Source organism: Aquarana catesbeiana, linkage group LG11, assembly GCF_042186555.1.
Source record: "Aquarana catesbeiana isolate 2022-GZ linkage group LG11, ASM4218655v1, whole genome shotgun sequence".
Classification (NCBI taxonomy): domain Eukaryota; kingdom Metazoa; phylum Chordata; class Amphibia; order Anura; family Ranidae; genus Aquarana; species Aquarana catesbeiana.
In genome coordinates this window covers 226,218,558-226,236,898 of record NC_133334.1, presented here as the reverse complement: position 1 = coordinate 226,236,898, position 18,341 = coordinate 226,218,558, and the positions used below count along the sequence as shown (strand labels likewise).

Sequence of the window (18,341 nt, the reverse complement as noted above, 5' to 3'; positions counted from 1 at the left end):
CTACACAACCAAATATTTTTCATACAAGTAGGCCCTAAAAAATGTGGGCAAATGCATATGGCCTAAACAATAGCGTTTTATAGGCTGAAAGAAAAATGTTTGATACGAACGAATAATGGGCCCATGAACATGAAAGTTGCCATTTTAAACTGTACAACACTTAAGAAAAGCACATGGAGCAGCACGAACGTAATAAAGACAAAAAGAATAGGAACACAGCACAACTACTTACTTTTTTGCAGCACTCTCTGGATCTTTCTGTACTGCTCGGGCTCTCTTAATTTCAGGTCCGACCACCGCTTCCTGAGCTGATCTTTCGATCGTCATACCCCGAAATTCCGGTGCAGACTTTTGACCACTTTCGCCATGATCTTGGCCTTTCTGATATTGGGGTTGGGGTAAGGTCCATACCATCATAGTCGGCCTTCTTCAGGATGTCGACCATCTCCAACATCTCCCCAAAGGACATATTTGAGGCCTTAAATCGTCTCCTTCTGAATCGGGACGTTTCCGGATCCGGGTTTTCCTCCTCCTCCTCCTCGTTGCTATAATTAGAACGCGCCTGCTCTGACTCCGCCATGTGCTCTTCACCCACTGCGCCGAACGAAAAGGGGCGGGGAATAGACTAGAAAGAACGTCAGGGGCGGGCGGAGTTACACGCATGCGCAGTGTGTATAAAGCGTAACACGCGTGCGTAGTACGTACGATCTGTGAGCGGAGGAAGGAGTATCGGAGGCGCCGATCGTGATAATGAAGGTAAGAGCCAAACTTGGGCCTATACTGCTTCTAGATTGAGGCCTATATTGTAACTAGATTAGGAGAGTTTTGGCTGACATTAGGGTTTGTCTTGTGTTGTGTCTTGCAGTGAAAATGGATATCTTGAACGATACCGACTTCATGGCAATATTCATTAACATGTTCAGGGAGCTGCCTTGTCTGTGGGAGATAAACCAACCACATTATAAGAATCAAACAAAGAGGAAGGCAGCGCTGGATCAATTGTTGGAAATTGTGAAGCAGGTGATCTCCACGGCAGACATCACCTATTTGAAGATCCTAATTGGTGACCTGAAGAGCACATATGTAAAGGAGCGCAAGAAAGTCCAGGATTCGCAGAGATCCGGAGCAGCAGATGACATCTATGTCCCCAGGATGTGGTACTATGACAGGCTGCATTTTCTGGCAGGTCAGACTGAACCCAGGTCATCACTCTCCAGTCTTCCTTCCACGCTTCCTTCCCCCCCAGCTGAGGCTTCTGATGCCCAACCTGGGCCTTCCAGGCAGCAACATGTGGAGGAGCCCAGCTTGAGCCAGGTATAGCATTCTTCTAAATATTTCTGCTTGTCCAATCAATGATGTTAACTAGATGTTAGTTTGGAGTACTAATTTATGATTGTGATTGATGATGCAAAACATTACAACCATGTCCCTTTTTCATACAAAGGGAAGTCTCAGCCAGGAGGTGGCCGGCCCGAGCAGGCTGCCTGATATCCAGGTCCCTCCCCTACACCCGCAAAGAGAAAGTGGCAGGAAGAGGAGTACCCTAGAGGAGGCTGCCATAGGCCTCTTTTGGAAGGCTACAGAGGCCCTGACAGCCCCCCACACTGTGGAGGAGGACTTTGCTGGCATAATTACCTGTAAAATGCAGCGGATGGAGGAGGGCCAACAACTCATGTGTGAGTCATTAATGTTGGAAGCTCTCAATAATGGGGTTGAGGGCCCAAATAACATCTGCTACCCACATTTGTGACCTCACACATGGTCCTCCTCCTCCTCCTCCAGGTCCTACTACTCCTCCTCCTCCTCCAGGTCCTACTAGTCCTCCTCCTCCTCCAGGTCCTACTCCTCCTCCTGCCACATCTCCAACAGCAGAGCCACAGCCAGGAAGGAAGCGTGGAAGGAAGACCAGAAAGTGATGACCCTGGGTCCAGTCTGGTCTGGCAAAAGATGCAGCCTCTTGTGGTACCACAGCCTAGGGACATAGATGTCATCTGCTGCTTTCCGGATCTCTGGGACTTCTGGACCAGACTGCACTCCCTTACATATGGACTTCTCAGGCCACCAATTTTGATGTTCAAGAATTGATGTCTGCCCTGGGGGTTCAAGGCTTCGCTAATTTCTGCTCTTTCTCCAGCGTTGCCTCCCTCTTTGTTTGGTTCTGAGCCCTTAATAAAGGATTTTTGGTTTCAATTATACTTGCCTATGTGTGTTTTCCTTCAAAAAGGACAGTTTGTTGGTGAGGATTCAGGTACATTTCAAATATACAATGTGAAATTAACAAGGGACACCAACACCAAGCAATCTCCTTGATAATACAAGATAATAATGGTGTTGTGGTAACTTGACACACAAAACACACACAAAAATATTCTGGAGTAAAACTAAAAATAAAATAAAACAAAGATCAGCCTTGGAAAAACTACAAACCTAAAAAAATAAAAAATTCTGCCTTTAAAAAAAAAAAAACAACACAAAAATATTTTTGTCAGATGTGACAAATCAAAATATATTAAGGGAATCCCGATAAATAATAAAGAAATAAGTTTGTGAGAAGTCTGTGTGAATATGAGCAGCAAAACTACTTCATTCTTCTCACATTATAAAGAAGAAGAGAGTGCGCTGTATTAAACCATTTCTAACATTGCACCGTGACGAAAGTGTTGTATCCATTGCGAACGCTAAGTTTACCAGACCGAGCTGTTCCGTCTCGGAATTTATTCTGAGCATGCGTGGCACTTTGTGCGTCGGAACAGGCCACACACGGTTGGCCACACGCGGTTGGAATTGACGCAATCGGATTTTGTTGTCGGAAAATTTTATAGCCTGCTCTCAAACTTTGTGTGTCAGAAAATACGATGGAAAATGTCCGATGGAGCCCACACACGGTCGGAATGTCCGACAACATGTTCCGATCGGACATTTTCCATCGGAAAATCCGACCGTGTGTACGGGGCATTAGAGTCGTTAATAGACAGATCAAGCCAGTAGTATAAATTTTATTACATAAATTCAACATGTACAAAAATTACATACAATGCATAAAAACCATGTCTGATACCCTGATAGTTACAGTTGTATAGAAGAATCACTATCCTGGTGCTGAGGATTGGCGAGGATCAATGCAGTGTAGATAACACCTTTACATGTTATGGACACATGGTCCTTCTTCAGAGGTTTTATGTTATTGAATCAAAATTGGGTATAAGGTTTCTACAATGGGAAAAGGAGTATATAAATAATGATACAAATAAGTACAAAGTAATGTTGTTCCTCTGGGAGTAAATCTTCTGAGATCACCCCCAGAAGTGCAATTTTGGGATCAATTGCCACTCTCGTTGAACATAAGGTGTTCAAAGTCGTAAACACCTTATCCAAGTAACAGTGAAGTTTGGGACACCACCATAGCATGTGAGTGAGAGACCCATTGGCTGAATTACATCGGGGGCACAAAGGCGATATGGGCTTTCCTCATGTATAGAGTTTCTGTGGGGTTTAGTGAGCTCTATGCGTGATAAACTACTGAGTGAGACGCTGGGAGGGAGAAAGAGAAACCTTTGGCAGTACTTCCTACACCTGAGTTCATTCATCCTTGTCCAGAGACTCTAAATCCGCTTGCTATGAAGCATAACTGTTGATCTGTGTCCAGGTACTAACGGCCATCTGTAATGCAGAGTATAGATCTCTTATTAACCCTTTTTGTACAGGATGTGGAAATAGCCATAGATAAAACTGTAGATGGGATGTCTGCAGTCTCTTACCATCTTTTGTATTATGTCTGTAGTCTGACCATCTCTTGTATCATGTCTGCAGTCTCTGTCAGTCTCTTGTATTATGTCTGCAGTCTCTGACTGTCTCTTGTATTATGTCTGCAGTCTCTGGCCATCTCTTGTATTATGTCTGCAGTCTCTGACCATCTCTTGTATCATGTCTGCAGTCTCTGACCATCTCTTGTATCATGTCTGCAGTCTCTGACCATTTTCTGTATCATGTCTGCAGTCTCTGACCATCTTCTGTATTATGTCCATACCTCTGTTATGCAGTCCCTGACTATTTGACAAGCAATCTAAGCATATTTTATAGGTACCAGGAAGCACAGGTTTTGTTTAACCACATCCTTTAAGCCCCTCCCACTGCTAGGTGCTTGATTACGCCCAAAAGTTGGGAGGTATGTTTATATGCGATGATGCATTTCCAGGTCAGGAGCCGGCCTGGGCAACCAGTTGTGTGCCATTGTGAAAAGATATGCACGTTCACTAACATCTTTTCTCAGTATTAATTTTCTCTAATCACCACTTGCCACCCCATAAACACCATTTTTAAAATAATCATGTAGCGGTACCCCCGTAGGGGCTGCAAATGTGGTTATAGCAATTTGCCAATCACCCTGCTGCCAACCCCTCATCAATCACCCAAAAGACAATAAACAGTCAGTTGCTCCGTTTTCTTGCTTTTTATTTGCGGGATAAACTTGGAGAGATATGAGGGATGTATGAGATGCCCATGAAGATTTCAAAAGGATAGGTTATCATCCATGGCCTTGGCCTTGTTAATGGATTTCCCCTGTAAAGTCCTCACTGCAGACTATTGGTTCTTCTGTTATCTATCTGACAGAAGATTTACTACTCACGGCTTCCAGTTAAACAAGATGAATCACTCTGAATAATGCCCCTGTATTAGAATGATGTGGTATTCCTGCTACAAATAGAGAGCCAAAGGCCTATACCGCCTTTCTTCCATGGCTCCATGAACTAACAGCCCCACAGTCTCTTGAAGTTGTTGCAAACGTGAACTTGGCACATGATAAACGACAGACTATTGCTCCAGCCTGTCCACTTCTGTCCATACTGTGTTCCCCAGCCACACAGTATGCTACTCTCTCCAGTACTTCTGCTTCTTCAACGTTACACTGACCTTCTCCTTTGTATCAAAGTCCTGTGTTTCCCAGTCACAGAAATCCGATAAGCTGGTCTACTTCCTCCACTTGATCCTCTTTACAGTCAAGCATTGTGTTCCCCGGTCACAGAAACCTGATGCACTCCGCAGAGATGAAGATCCTCAACTTTAACTCCTTCCCCACGGCACATCCCCGTATGGGGATGTTCGGTATGGCACTTCAGCACGCCATGCTGTCTTTCCTGTGCTCTCCAACTCCTTTTAAGCATGTGACCCCAGCTTATATGGGAGGCCTGCCCCCTGCCAATCCAAATTAATGATTGGTCAGAGCCCTCCAAATGAGCTGCCTGCCACTCAGGTCTCAAATCCAGCCTCCTTTCCAAAACAATTCCACTGAAAGCAGGAGAGGATCTCTGAGTCAGAGTGTAGGTGGCCACACCACCCACTATACTAACACTCCCATTCCCAAATCAAAACAACCAGGCCTAGAATAGAAACATGGGCCTGGCTAAATTTACCTGCCACTAGCCGTGTAACTAGAAAAATACTAATCTAGCACCTACCTAAAAGTAGAGGGTGTTACAATCATTTAGCAAAATTAATATATTGCACATATGCGAATAAATATATTAGACATATGCGAAAAGATGTTAGTGAAAGCGCATATCTTTTTGTACGTGTTCAATGTGCTTATTTCGCAGAATTATTAATTCTAAAATGATGTTTATGGGATGGCAATTGTTAACTGGGGAAAATTAATACTTAGTTTGACATGTTCAATAGTTTACATAGGCCATAGCAAAAATCATTGGAACCTGAAAATCAGCATTAGAGCTATTAACAGCTTGCTTTTTTAGTTTTGGATTTACACTTTTTTTTCTCTAATGACATGCATGTGTGCAGAAGTAGATTTAATAGAGATTGGAAGGTGTGTTAACAATACTTTCCACTTATCATATATTTTATAAAAAAAAAAAAAAAAAACACAATTCAAAACAGATTCTACATTTTATTTAGACAGTAGGAACACTAGTTTGTACATTCAGTTACTTTGCCCCAAAAAATGACTGCCATTTATGGTAGCAATTTTCACAGCACTTTACAATATGATTAGAAGGGCCTTGCTCAAAAGAGCTTACAATCTAGAAGGTAGAAACACTTGAATTTGACACTTTAAATTTCATAGTGTACAGCAGGGACCAAAATAAAGCTAGCAGTAACCATACCAAACACTTTAAGGTATAGCAACTCTCACCACCCCAACCCCCATCAAAAGTTTAAGTGCAGGATTAAACCAACAAAACAGACCAGATATAAAATTTGACAAAATAAAAGGCAGTGCAATAACTACACCCCCCCCCCCCCCCCTCAGTTCACACACATGCATTTTTGGTTAGGGTTAGCAAGAAGCTTCATTTTTATCTAAACTATTACATTAACTAAATTAACATTAGGAGTTGTAAGTCTAACATGTGAGACTTATAAGTAACTAGAACAAGATATGGGTCTGCTGAGGCCCACAAACAATAAACACATGGTCAGGCTGGACAAAAACACACAATTTTGAAACTATGCCCACAAAAATACACATTTGAGGGCCAAAATGCAAAACTATTCCAGCAAACAGACATAGCGATCATCAAACCACAGCCTTAGTGGGGTGTGGGTCGGTCATTATGCACACTATCTTCCCCCCAAAACTAAATCTTCAGAACAAATGCGAGCAAAGATTCTAGCCTCTTCTTCTTCTTTATAAAACATAGGTAGGATTGCTAGCACACCTACACCAACCCAGTAAAGGACACACCCACCAGTGTAAATGATTCCGTCTCTTCATATATGTCTCAAGTGCTCACACCTGTTGATCAGGAACACACACTCTTGCCAAATGAAAGAATTCATTGGCATATGTATCTGTGTGGGGTAAGGCTGGGTTCACATCTATGGGAATTGGATGCGGGCTTCCCCGAATCCAATTCACATAGCAGGAGAATATGACCGGCTTTCTATGGAGCCTGTTCACATGTCTCCGGGGCGGCTGCAGAGTGCACTGCACAGAAATGCTTTGCGTCTTTGCCTCCATTTCAGGACCGAATTCAGGCAAAGATTCTGCCCTGATTCGTCCCTGAAATGGAGCACAGGGACAGACAGCGTTGCTGTGTGATCCACAGCCGGTTTAGGTGTGAACCAAGCCTAAACCTAAAAATAACAAATGTTATACATCCATCTCAGCCCCAAAACACACAGTTATAGATTTGGTGCAAACCCACACTTGCTTGATTTATAATGTAATTTCTTGGGTTTCCATTATGTGAAAACCATCAAAAATGTAATCACTTGTTAAAAATAAACTATAACACCACAACAGAGGAAGAACATACAAACCTCTAGCCAGCTAGTTGCATGTTTGGGATTCGAAACAACGACCCCAGTGCTGCTAGGCAGAAGTGCTAACCAGTTAGCCACTGTGCTGCCACATGCGTGGGGCCTCCATCTCTGTGGTGTCAAACAGTCCTAAGTCCCAGGGGTGCAATAGGTTAATCAATGCAGATGTACTCTGGAAGGCTGGAGAACCATTGAACAACCTGTTTCTGTGATATGTCATCTGTTTTGAAGGCTGGGTATGGCTGATTATTGTCAGGATGCTGCTATAGAACCATCTCTAATTTTGTTGCTTTGTAAGAGGCTGCAATTGGTGCTGGTGGGGAATTATTAAGGCTGATTATTGTCCTTGCCCATGGAAAACATATGGCAGGATTTACAATGGTGGTGGAACCCTCCTCCACATAAATGCTACATTTATACATAATTTGTGTAAGAAAACGAGTCAGGAGTTATGTTTAACAACATAGAGAGAACAGACAACTTCTCTACATGAAGTGGAATGTTTGGATTTGAACCAACAACCCCAGCCCTGCTAAGTAGAAGTGCTAACCTGCTAGCCACTTTGCTGCTATATGGATGGTGGCTGCATCTCTGTGCTGTCAAACAGTCCTAAGTCCCAGGGGTGCTATAAGTTAGTTAATCAATGCAGATGTACTGTGGAAGGCCAGAGAAACATTGAACAACCTGTTTATGTGATATGCCATCTGGTTCCAAGGCTGGGTATGGCTGATTACTGTCAGCATGCTACTATAGAAACATCTCTAAATGTGTTGGTTTTTGGCTTGGTAAGAGGCTGCAATTGGTGCTGGATGGGAATTTTTAAGACTGATTATTGTCCTTGCCCATGGAAAACATATGGAAAGCTTTGCAATGGTGGTGGAACCCCTCTACACATAAATACACATAAATACTGCATTTCTTTGGACATATACCTAGAGTTGGTGGAATAATATTAGTCAGGATTTATGTTTCTTGATTTAATCTATGATATTTGGTGGTTCTTGGTGTGTGAGTGTAGAATAGTGATGTTACCCTCTGAATTTTGGGAATAACATTTTGAATTATGATGTTGGTACACATAACACATTTTTAGGGGTAAAATTATGATAATTTGTAAATACTAAAAAACACACAAAATTGTGACTCATGTAAAATTTGCATCAGCAATGGTATTGTTTTGTGATTTGTGAAGACACCTGTGGGAGTTTCGGTTTAGATTTCTGTGAGATGGAGAGCAAGCAACAAGTGAGAGAGAGAGAGAAAAATATTTTTTCCCAAAACATAAAAGCATTACACATTACTAACATTCTTTAAAAAAAAATATGAAGAAGAAGCAACATAAAAACCCAGCAAGGACTATTTATTTTAGAGAAATAAACCGTTCATCTCAAAATTAAAATGTATGTTTTTGTGGAAGTAACAATTGTACAATTATAATCAATGGTTGAAACTTGCATTTGGCTATATATAACGCACATTTTCACGTTCACGAACGCATTTTTGTCATTTGCAAATTTACTATAGCGCTTGGTGAAAAAGGAATCGGAGTTAAATTGTGACTATTTTGCATGTCTGAGCATTCGCACTTGTGCTGGTACATAGTCATAGAGAGAGGGGGAATTTATCTCTTGATAGCAGAAAAACAAACGCTCCTGCACATGAGTGGATTACCAGACAGTCTATATAAATAATTTCCATGTGCAAATCCTGTGCTTCTATCACGACTACTGATTTAGACAGTCTCTTTTGTCTGTGACCTATAGTGAATTCGGTTTTGTGACTACTTTTTTCCCAAGCGCTATAGTGAATTCCATTTTCACGTAAATGTGCCCAGTTTTAGCCATTTTGCGACCATGCATTCTCGCTATAGTAAATAATCCCCAGTGTGTCCAAAATTGGCATTTGCCTTGAAAAATGTAAGATCTGAAGATTGGTACTTTAATAAATGATGTCTTTTGTATTTTTTTGTGGAACTCCAGCAATGATCTTTTCTCCATAATTGGCTTGATATAAGTATCCATATATGATATCCAGAAGAACAAGATAAACTGAGGCAGTGAGGCAATTAAAATAAAAAAATTAATTAAAAAGTCATAAAAAAGTCATATGCTGAATCAATACCGGTGTAGCATGAGAGATGTTAATCGACATTGACAGGTGCTGGGAAGCCGTCCATAGTTCAGGGAAAAAAACATAAGGAATAAACAGTATGTGGAAGACACCGGATATGAAATTTATCTTGTGGGACACTGTATCCAAAGTTCACGAAGGGCAGCTCTTCTCTGGAGTGAAGTCAGCTCAGATCCATCAAAGACAAAAAACAAAAGGAGAGGAGCGCCGCTAAGTAGGTTGATTTATTAACAATTGACAAATAAAAGTATCCACTTACATGTAAATACGGTATGTGCAGCAAGAGGGTACATTCCAAAGTGGGAAGGTAAGAGGACAATCATCGATTCCCAAGGACGCCCCAAGCCTATGCCGCAATCTGACGGGAAGCCAGGACGGAACACAGTCCGTCTGCGCAGAGGAGCGGAGCAGCAACCCAGGAAGCGGCTGGTGATGTATAGTGGTGGAGAAGAACACAACGCATTTCTGAGCTTGCGCAAGGTCCGTACGGCACATGCGCGCTCCTTTTTCATTTAAAAAAGGAGCGCGCATGTGCCGTACGGACCTTGCGCAAGCTCAGAAACGCGTTATGTTCTTCCCCACCACTATACATCACCAGCCGCTTCCTGGGTTGCTGCTCCGCTCCTCTGCGCTGACAGAATGTGTTCCGTCCTGGCTTCCCATCAGATTGCGGCATAGGTTTGGGGCGTGCTTGGGAATCGATGATTGTCCTCTTACCTTCCCACTTTGGAATGTACCCTCTTGCTGCACATACCGTATTTACATGTAAGTGGATACTTTTATTTGTCAATTGTTAATAAATCAACCTTCTTAGCGGCGCTCCTCTCCTTTTGTTTTTTGTCTTTGATGATATCCAGAAGGGCTGCTGTGGATGTTGAAAATCATTGTAGTAGTCCAGACTTCACACAGTAAAAGTTGTGATCTTTCAGGTGCTGCTCCAGTGGCTTTCCCTCCACACACTAAACAAATAGGGTCACTCACTTGGCCCCGCTGCCATTCAGAGAACCCTTTTGTATTGTTTTCAATTAATATAAGCATTCTCTGATTGGACAAGGGGGAGAGAAGGGGTGGATGAAGTCATGACCTCCACTTCGTCCAATCAGAAAATGCCTGAAAAAAACAGTGTTCTCTGTATAATTCCATGAAGAAGAAAAAGAACCAGACAGTCAGTGTCTGCAAGGTACCTGAACTTTATTGGTGTACAGCCCCACCGCTGAAGGAGCCACTTGTTAACCTGGATTCCAGTGGCAGCTGGTGCTCAAAAATTTTTGGTGGGGGCGCAAACAAAACTGAAAAATACTGAAAAAAAACCCCACCAAATGCAGCCACTGTGCCATCAAACGCAGCCACTGTGCCCATCAATTGCAGCCACTGTGCCCATCAATGCTGCCACTGTGCCCATCAAGTGCAGTCACTGTGCCCATGAAGTGCAGCCACTGTGCCCATTGCAGCCACTGTGCCCATTAATTGCCGCCAATGTGCCCATCAATTGCTGCCACTGTGCCCAAAAGCTGCCACTGTGCCCATCAAATGTTGCTTCTGTGCCCATCGAATGTTGCCACTGTGCCCATTCAATACTGCCACTGTGCCCATCAAATGCCACCACTGTGACCCCCCCACCTGCTCGCTGTCTGCCCACACTTACCCTTTCTCGGTGGGCAGCAGGTGACGACGGTGAGCGGTGTCCTCCGAGCGGTGTCCTCCGAGCGGTGTCCTACTTGTGTCTCCTCCTATCCTTTCCTCCCATCAGGCGTCCAATCACAGCGCCTATCGTTTCAGCCAACCAGGTGACGGGTAACAGACCTGAGCACCTGATTGATGGAGAGATGGTTCAATGTTAGGAAAGCGAATATTCATAACAGACCTGGGTGAACTGCGAACGCCAAGCATGGCGCTCGCAGGTCACCGTTTTTGACACCTATTAGAGCCTATGGCTCTAATCAGGTGCTTCAAAAACACCCCCCGCCACTGTAATTCAGGTGCCCGACGCCTGAAAAGGGGTCGGGCGCCTGAATAGGGGGTGGCAGCAGCGGCCATAGATGGTTTCATGCAATGCATGAATCTATCGATTGGTCATAGAGGGGTGGCTGGAGAGAGGGGGCGGCGCCCATGCACCCTTATGGATGCACTGCCACTGGCCTGAAGTGTAGAGGCTTTAGCATAAATGAACATACAGGAGGTATATTTTAGACACAGTGTGCTATACAGTAGGATCACTAGGCCAGAGCTATAGAGTTCTGTACCACAAGACTGGTGTTAACATGTGCAGCAAGGTAAGTAATAATCAGAGAACATGTAAATCAACTGTGTGGAAAATAGTAATATTGCAGCTACTTAGGGAGCGCCCAAAGGCATAACTAAGTCATATGTAATACCTTCTGCGTGATAACTCTAAACTAAGCAAATAGCAACAGTCTCTAGGTAGCCACTGTAAATAGTCTGTCTTTGATGCCAAGACGTCAGCCTGCTAACGTTGGGGAAAAGTTATACCATTGGTACACATTCTGCCACAGTGATGGGCTATGGGACAGCTATGTGTTATCTTACGAAAGGCTCAGTCTCTCTAGCATCAATAGCTCATAACCGCAAGGCCCTCTCACCAGACAAGGCTCTGTGCTCTGGACTTACCCAGTTCTACCACTTAAAGGGAGTGCTGTGCAGAACTCTCGGTGGTGATGGTGCAGTCCTACACTCTTTAGTACTCTCTCTCCGTGGTGTTGCAATGACACTCTTGCAGCCCCAGCTCCACTGCAAGAAGGTCCAGCTCTCAAGATGTGTTCACCCTCGTGTCTCTTCAGCAAAAGACTGTGCAATTCCACAAGCAGCTTGGAAAGATGTTGCTTCTTTCTACTACTCGCTCCCAAGCCCTCCTGGGACCTGTAGTCCATTGAGTAATAGGAGCCCATAACCATCTGGTTCTGTGAGAAGTTGAGTAGTCTGTGTCTTCTGCAGTCAGGTAAATTGGGGAGGTCTTCTTGACTTTCCAGGAAGTGATTCTGGGGTATAAATTCTGGAGCCTCAGGCCTTAGGGTTCCAGTATCTGTCTCTCTGGGAGAAAGAAGAGTGGAAGTCTCTGACAGTGTAGGTGGCCACAACCAGTCCATATAAACATCTTCCTCCTTGCTGCTTCCCCTTCCTCTACATCTGGTGGCAAAGTCTGAGACCTGGTCACTGGGCGTGATCTATGGAGCCTGTTGGGTGGGCTGTAAACTTGGTTACTAAAGCACCAGAACTGCTTCTGCTAGCAATAAGAGCTGATTACAGTGCCAAGTCTTTAATGGATCTGTTTTTCCTTCTGGGTGATTTTGGTATACCGCCCATAGGTGTGCGCAGCCTATTGCATTAGGGTGTGCACCCCAAAGCTCAAACACATACTACCGATCACTCACAATGAAAGGGAAGGGGCTGGTAAGTTACATATTTACCGGCCCCTTCCCCTACTCATCCTAAAACATCCCCACAGCAACAGCCAGAGGGAGAGGAGAGTTGGGAAGCCGGCAGCACTGCGAGGGAAAGGATGGGGGGGAGCCAGGGCAGTAGGGGGGATCTGTGCTGCACAGTGTGATTAGGGTGTGCCTGGGCACACCTGGCACACCCTGTGCGCACGCCTATGATACCGCCAATCCAGGTTTTGACTTCAAGTCTGATGATCTACTGTGGCCAGCTTTAAGTCATTGGGCACTATAAGCACTCCCACTGTTCCTGCTAATGGGAAGTGGCAGAGCATTGGAATTCAGCCTAACTGATTGCTGTAAATGCACAAACAGCTATCGATAATGTCAGGGTTTAAACCTTGCAGCCTAATGCCCTGTACAGACGATCGGACATTCCAACAACAAAATCCATGATTTTTTTCCGACGGGTGTTGGCTCAAACTTGTCTTGCATACACACGGTCGCACAAATCTTGTCGGAAATTCAGATCGCCAAGAACGCAGTGACGTACAACATGCACGACGAGCCGAGAAAAATGAAGTTCAATAGCCAGTGCGGCTCTTCTGCTTGATTCCGAGCATGCGTGGCACTTTGTGTATCGGAATTGTGTACACACGCTCGGAATTTCCGACAATTGAGATTCAGATCTCAAATTTTGTGTGACGGAAATTCTGATGGAAATCGTCCGATGGAGCCTACACACGGTGGGAATTTCCAACAACAAGCTCTCATCGAACATTTTTCGTCGTGTGTACGGGGCATTAGGCACGGCTAAGGTGGTTTGGGTGGTTTCGTGAAATTTGAATGGAGTTAATAAATGTGTACTTATCAGGTTCAAACATAGCAAAGGCCTGCTTACTAAGATTTCTGTTTACTCTCATCACTGCTATATGTTGACTGGACTGACTGCTATTTTCTTACTGCTGAATTTATTATTCAACATTTAGTAATGGATTATGTCTGACGCTGTAACACAACTAACTGATGACCTTTGTTTGCTGACAATACATGAGTTGTGCAATTGTCAGATGAATTTAATTACTATGGCATTTTACCACCTTTTGAGGGAAGTGAGTAAAGTGTGGTGGGCATATAGCTAGAAGTATAGCACTAAAATGTGTCCCTCCTTTCTGATCTCAGAAATTTAGGAGGTGTGCATGAAGTGTATTCTGTGTTAAAATGCATTATCAGTATGATGGGATATTTGTATTATGCTTTGTAGCTAATCACATTTCTTATCCCATAGGACGGAAAATGATGATAAATCTCCACAAATACCATATTATATACTGCGTAGCAATGGGCAAATCGTTAATGCAATGCCACTACGCATTATCAGCACCTGCAATCTGGACATTTTCAAGTTCCCTTTTGATAACCAGACTTGCAAGCTCTCCTTTGGCTCTTATGTTTACACAGGTATGCTTGTTGCACAGATCATGTGTTTTTTATTGGAAGAGATCTTTTTTCTGTAATAAGTTCTGCTCTAAGTACATGTATTTAATCTTTTAGGGCACAGTTATGGTATTCATACCTCTTAGGCCTCTTGTACACTGCAGCTTGAAAAAGCTCAGTACAGCGTTTTTTTTTTTTTTTACTGATCTAAAATGAAGCCCATTGTTTATAATGTGCCTGTACACACAAGTGCGTAAAGCAGCACTGTGTATTCTTGAGTAAAAACAAAAATTGAAAAATATGGTTTACCGGTCAGCAGTTTGCGCCGGTATGTACAAATACATGCGAATACATGCAAATATGTGCAAATAAGCATAAATATTTAACATTTTCATATATTTTGCCATAAGGAATGTCTTGCTTGTGCAAATACAAGTGAATATGTGTAACATAAATGCCTGAAATTACACATCCAGAAAAGCTGATGCTCAAACATCAATACTGTGTGCACTAAACATTTTTCGTACTAAAAAAAATTTACATCTGCATAACTATTTAACCAGTTGCCAACCTGCCACAGTATAATATACTGCAGGCACAATCACATACATGTACGCCATGTGCCTGCACCGAGTTTAGGAGCATGATGCAACACAATTAGAAACGATGAATGGATGGCAGGGCTGTGTGGAACAGGTACTCACCAAGACAGAGCCAAATGGTAGTATTTAATGAAACTAATGAAACCATATTACACAGGTAAGGAAAAAAACATTACAGTTGAATTTAAAACTCCACAGTGGGTGCCACCACCAATCCAATGCACTCACCAGAACATATGGCTGCACAAGTTATAGTTAGCAAGTGAGCTCAGTATAATCAACCAGGCCACAGAAATTCACCCTTTAGGAACGGTCCCTTTAAGAAAATGACCCTCTTATAATGGCACCAAACAGACTGTTGCACCATTGAAAGTGACAGGTAGATGGCTGTGTGGAACAAGTGCTCATCAAACTGGAGCCAGATAGAGTATATAGTGTAGTATTTATTGAACGTTAAATTAAAGAGATAAAGATTAAAACATGACAGTGTCCTGGACATACAAATATGGCCGCTGCATACAGTCCATGTGGCTGCAACGACGTCAGTACTCTTTTTGCCGCCCTACGTGTTTCGTTTGCTGAGAAAGTGTGGAGCAACTGAGCTCACTTGTTGCCTATAATTTGTGCAGCCATATGTACTGGTGATGCACACTGTGGAGCTTTAAATTCAAGACACTGTTATGCTTTTGTCCTTACCTGTTTAAAAATGAATAAATAGTGTATTTAGTTTGGGTTGTTCAGGTACAGTTTAATTGTGCTTTAAATTACAAAGTTGGGAAGTATGATGTATAAGGAAATAAATGTGATCTACAGTGTGCACAAAATGTGTTTGCCTCTAGCGTCTTTCTAATAACCACTGCCAACATATTGTGCCTTTACTTTCACCTACATTTTTCCTGGTTTATCTATAGTTGCATAAGAATGTTCCATAGAATGATTAATTAATAGCAGCAGTGCCGCTCTTTGTAGTTTCAGATATTGTTATGTGGCCAAAAAGCAACTCTTCAGTTGTCAACCAAAATGCACAAAATGTGTTTGCCTCTAAAGATGAATGGGTGCTGCAGTCGGTAGCAGTGTACAACACGACATATAAAACTATGGACATGAAATACAGCCAAGTCGTCTACAGTGTAAGGAATGACAGTACATGTTAAAATTCTTGACCTCTGTTCACCTTTCTCACTGCTTTTGCTATGTATCTTCTGTTAGAATAAGAAATATTCTTTTGCATTACATTTTGGGTCTATTCCATTTCCTGGTATATAATGTAAAGCCACACATATGCCCAAGATAAATAATTGTATGGTGGGACACTCTCTGCTGCCCTGCAAACAAAATCTGTATATTTGCTAATAATTGTTGAAGTTTGAATTTACAACTGTGAAAAATAGCATACCAGTGCATCCACTGATTCAGGCTCTGTCCTGCACAGAAGACTTACCCATAGTGCAGAATCATATGTTGTTGGGGTGCAGGCCTGTTTAAAAGAAATCTGGCTGGATTGCATTTCATAGAACCCAAATAAATGTAAGCCAAGTGGATTTCCTAGCTTCCAAGCACAAATGCAAATTTCACTATTTTCCACTACTAGTTAATTTGTTTCCTGGAGTTTTCATTTAAAGGAAACCCGTACTGAAGAAAAAAAAAACAAAAAACATACAGCGATAGTTGCCCCCTGACCTTCAGAAATTGTTAACTGTCTGGCTGCCTATTATCCAAAACTTTCTGATTTAATGACCTGGATCAAACATGCTAACTTTTAAAGCATATCTCCCAACCGTTCTGGATTCGTTGGGACCGCCCCGAGATTGCAAATTCCAGCATCCGGTGAATCCGTCTGGAGTCCCAGAGCCCATCACCAGGGAACCTCATGCACACCTTCCCCTCTTGCAGGGAGCCTGGGCGTACCACAGCCCGCCCCAAAAGCAGAAATCGGGAATGTGGGCGGGCAAACATCAGAGCAGATGGAGAAACACAGATCCTCGCTCACCTGCTGCTGATTGAAAAAGGGGGGACGGGGGCGGGGACTGGCCATTCAACCCAGCTGGCCATCCCACCTGCTGGCGATCAGAGAACAGGAAACTCAGAACTAAACTCAGGGTTTCAGAAACTTTCCACTGACTGGAAGATGAGAGGACCGGGGGTGAGGATGGCCCATTCAACACTCTTTAAGAAGAGGAAGTATGTGAGTGTGTGTCTGCATGTGAGTGTGTGAGGCTTTATGGGTCTGTATGTGAGAGTGTGTGTGTGTATGAGGCTGTATGGGTTTGTATGTGAGTGTGTGTGTATGAGGCTGTATGGGTCTGTATGTGAGTGTGTGTGTATGAGGCTGTATGGGTCTGTATGTGAGTGTGTGTGTATGAGGCTGTATGGGTCTGTATGTGAGTGTGTGTGCGTGTGTGTATGGGTCTGTATGTGAGTGTGTGTATGAGGCTGTATGGGTCTGTATGTGAGTATGTGTGTGCGTATGAGGCTGTATGGATCTGTATGTGAGTATGTGTGTGTGTGTGTGTATGAGGCTGTATGGATCTGTATGTGTGTGTGTGTATGAGGCTGTATGGATCTGTATGTGTGTGTGTATGAGGCTGTATGGATCTGTATGTGAGCGTGCGTGTATGGGTCTGTATGTGTTTGTGTGTATGGGTCTGTATGTGAGTGTGTATGTGTGTGTATGAGGCTGCATGGGACTGTATGTGAGTGTGCGTGTGTGTATGAGGCTGTGTAGGTCTGTATGTGTATGTGTTTGTGTGTGTGTGTATGAGTCTGTATGGATCTGTATGTGAGTGTGCGTGTGTGTGTGAGGCTGTATGGGTCTGTATGTGAATGTGTTTGTGTGTGTGTGTGAGGCTGTATGAGTCTGTATGTGAGTGTGTGTCTTTATGTATGTGTGTATGAGGCTGTATGGGACTGTATGTGAGTGTACGTGTGTGTATGAGGCTGTATGGGTCTGTATGTGAATGTGTTTGTGCGTCTGTATGGGTTTGTATGTGAGTGTGTGTGAGAGTGTCTTTGTGTCTTTCTGTGTACAGCCTTGTTCACAAGGGCAAAGATACCAATAGGGCATAAATAAGCTATTTTTGGCAGTGTCTAACTTTCAGGGGCTCATACTGCCAAACATCCTAGATTTGCTTAGACCATCCTGAGAATGAATTTAAATTTTGGCGTCCCAGTGAATGTATGCTGAATCCCAGTGCCAGAACGAGTCCCGGCGCTAAGCTCCAGTAAATTGCCTGACAAGGCACGCTACCGTGGGCATCTGGAAAACTTACCCTGCATCTCTTGCGGGGTGTCCATGGTACCACACTGTCAGGAACAATAAACCAGTCAGAGACAAAAAATGCAGTTAAAATCTCACCTTAATTGTAATAGCAAAAATAACACAGTTCAGGAACAAAGTCAAAAACAGAAGCCAGGGTTTGGAAGCCAGAGCGGGTAATCAGAAGAACAAGGATCATGGAACCAGAAGTCAGCATGGTAAGGAGCCAAAAATCAGGAGCAGGAA

The 18,341-nt window shown here is 43.3% G+C and overlaps 2 protein-coding genes across 2 annotated transcripts in view; one reads left to right on the top strand and one right to left on the bottom strand.

Annotated features, from left to right (window-relative positions):
• Positions 1-18,341, bottom strand: part of LOC141112528 (inactive hydroxysteroid dehydrogenase-like protein 1) — a 465,623-nt gene that overhangs the window by 202,738 nt on the left and 244,544 nt on the right. The gene's annotated exons all lie outside the window — the stretch shown is intronic.
• LOC141112525 (5-hydroxytryptamine receptor 3A-like) overlaps positions 1-18,341 on the top strand; it is a 112,822-nt gene that overhangs the window by 66,139 nt on the left and 28,342 nt on the right. The window contains exons 5-6 of the mRNA XM_073605437.1: positions 14,089-14,261; positions 15,809-15,969. Coding sequence (XP_073461538.1) covers positions 14,089-14,261; positions 15,809-15,969 — 334 coding nt within the window. The remainder of the gene's footprint in view (positions 1-14,088; positions 14,262-15,808; positions 15,970-18,341) is intronic.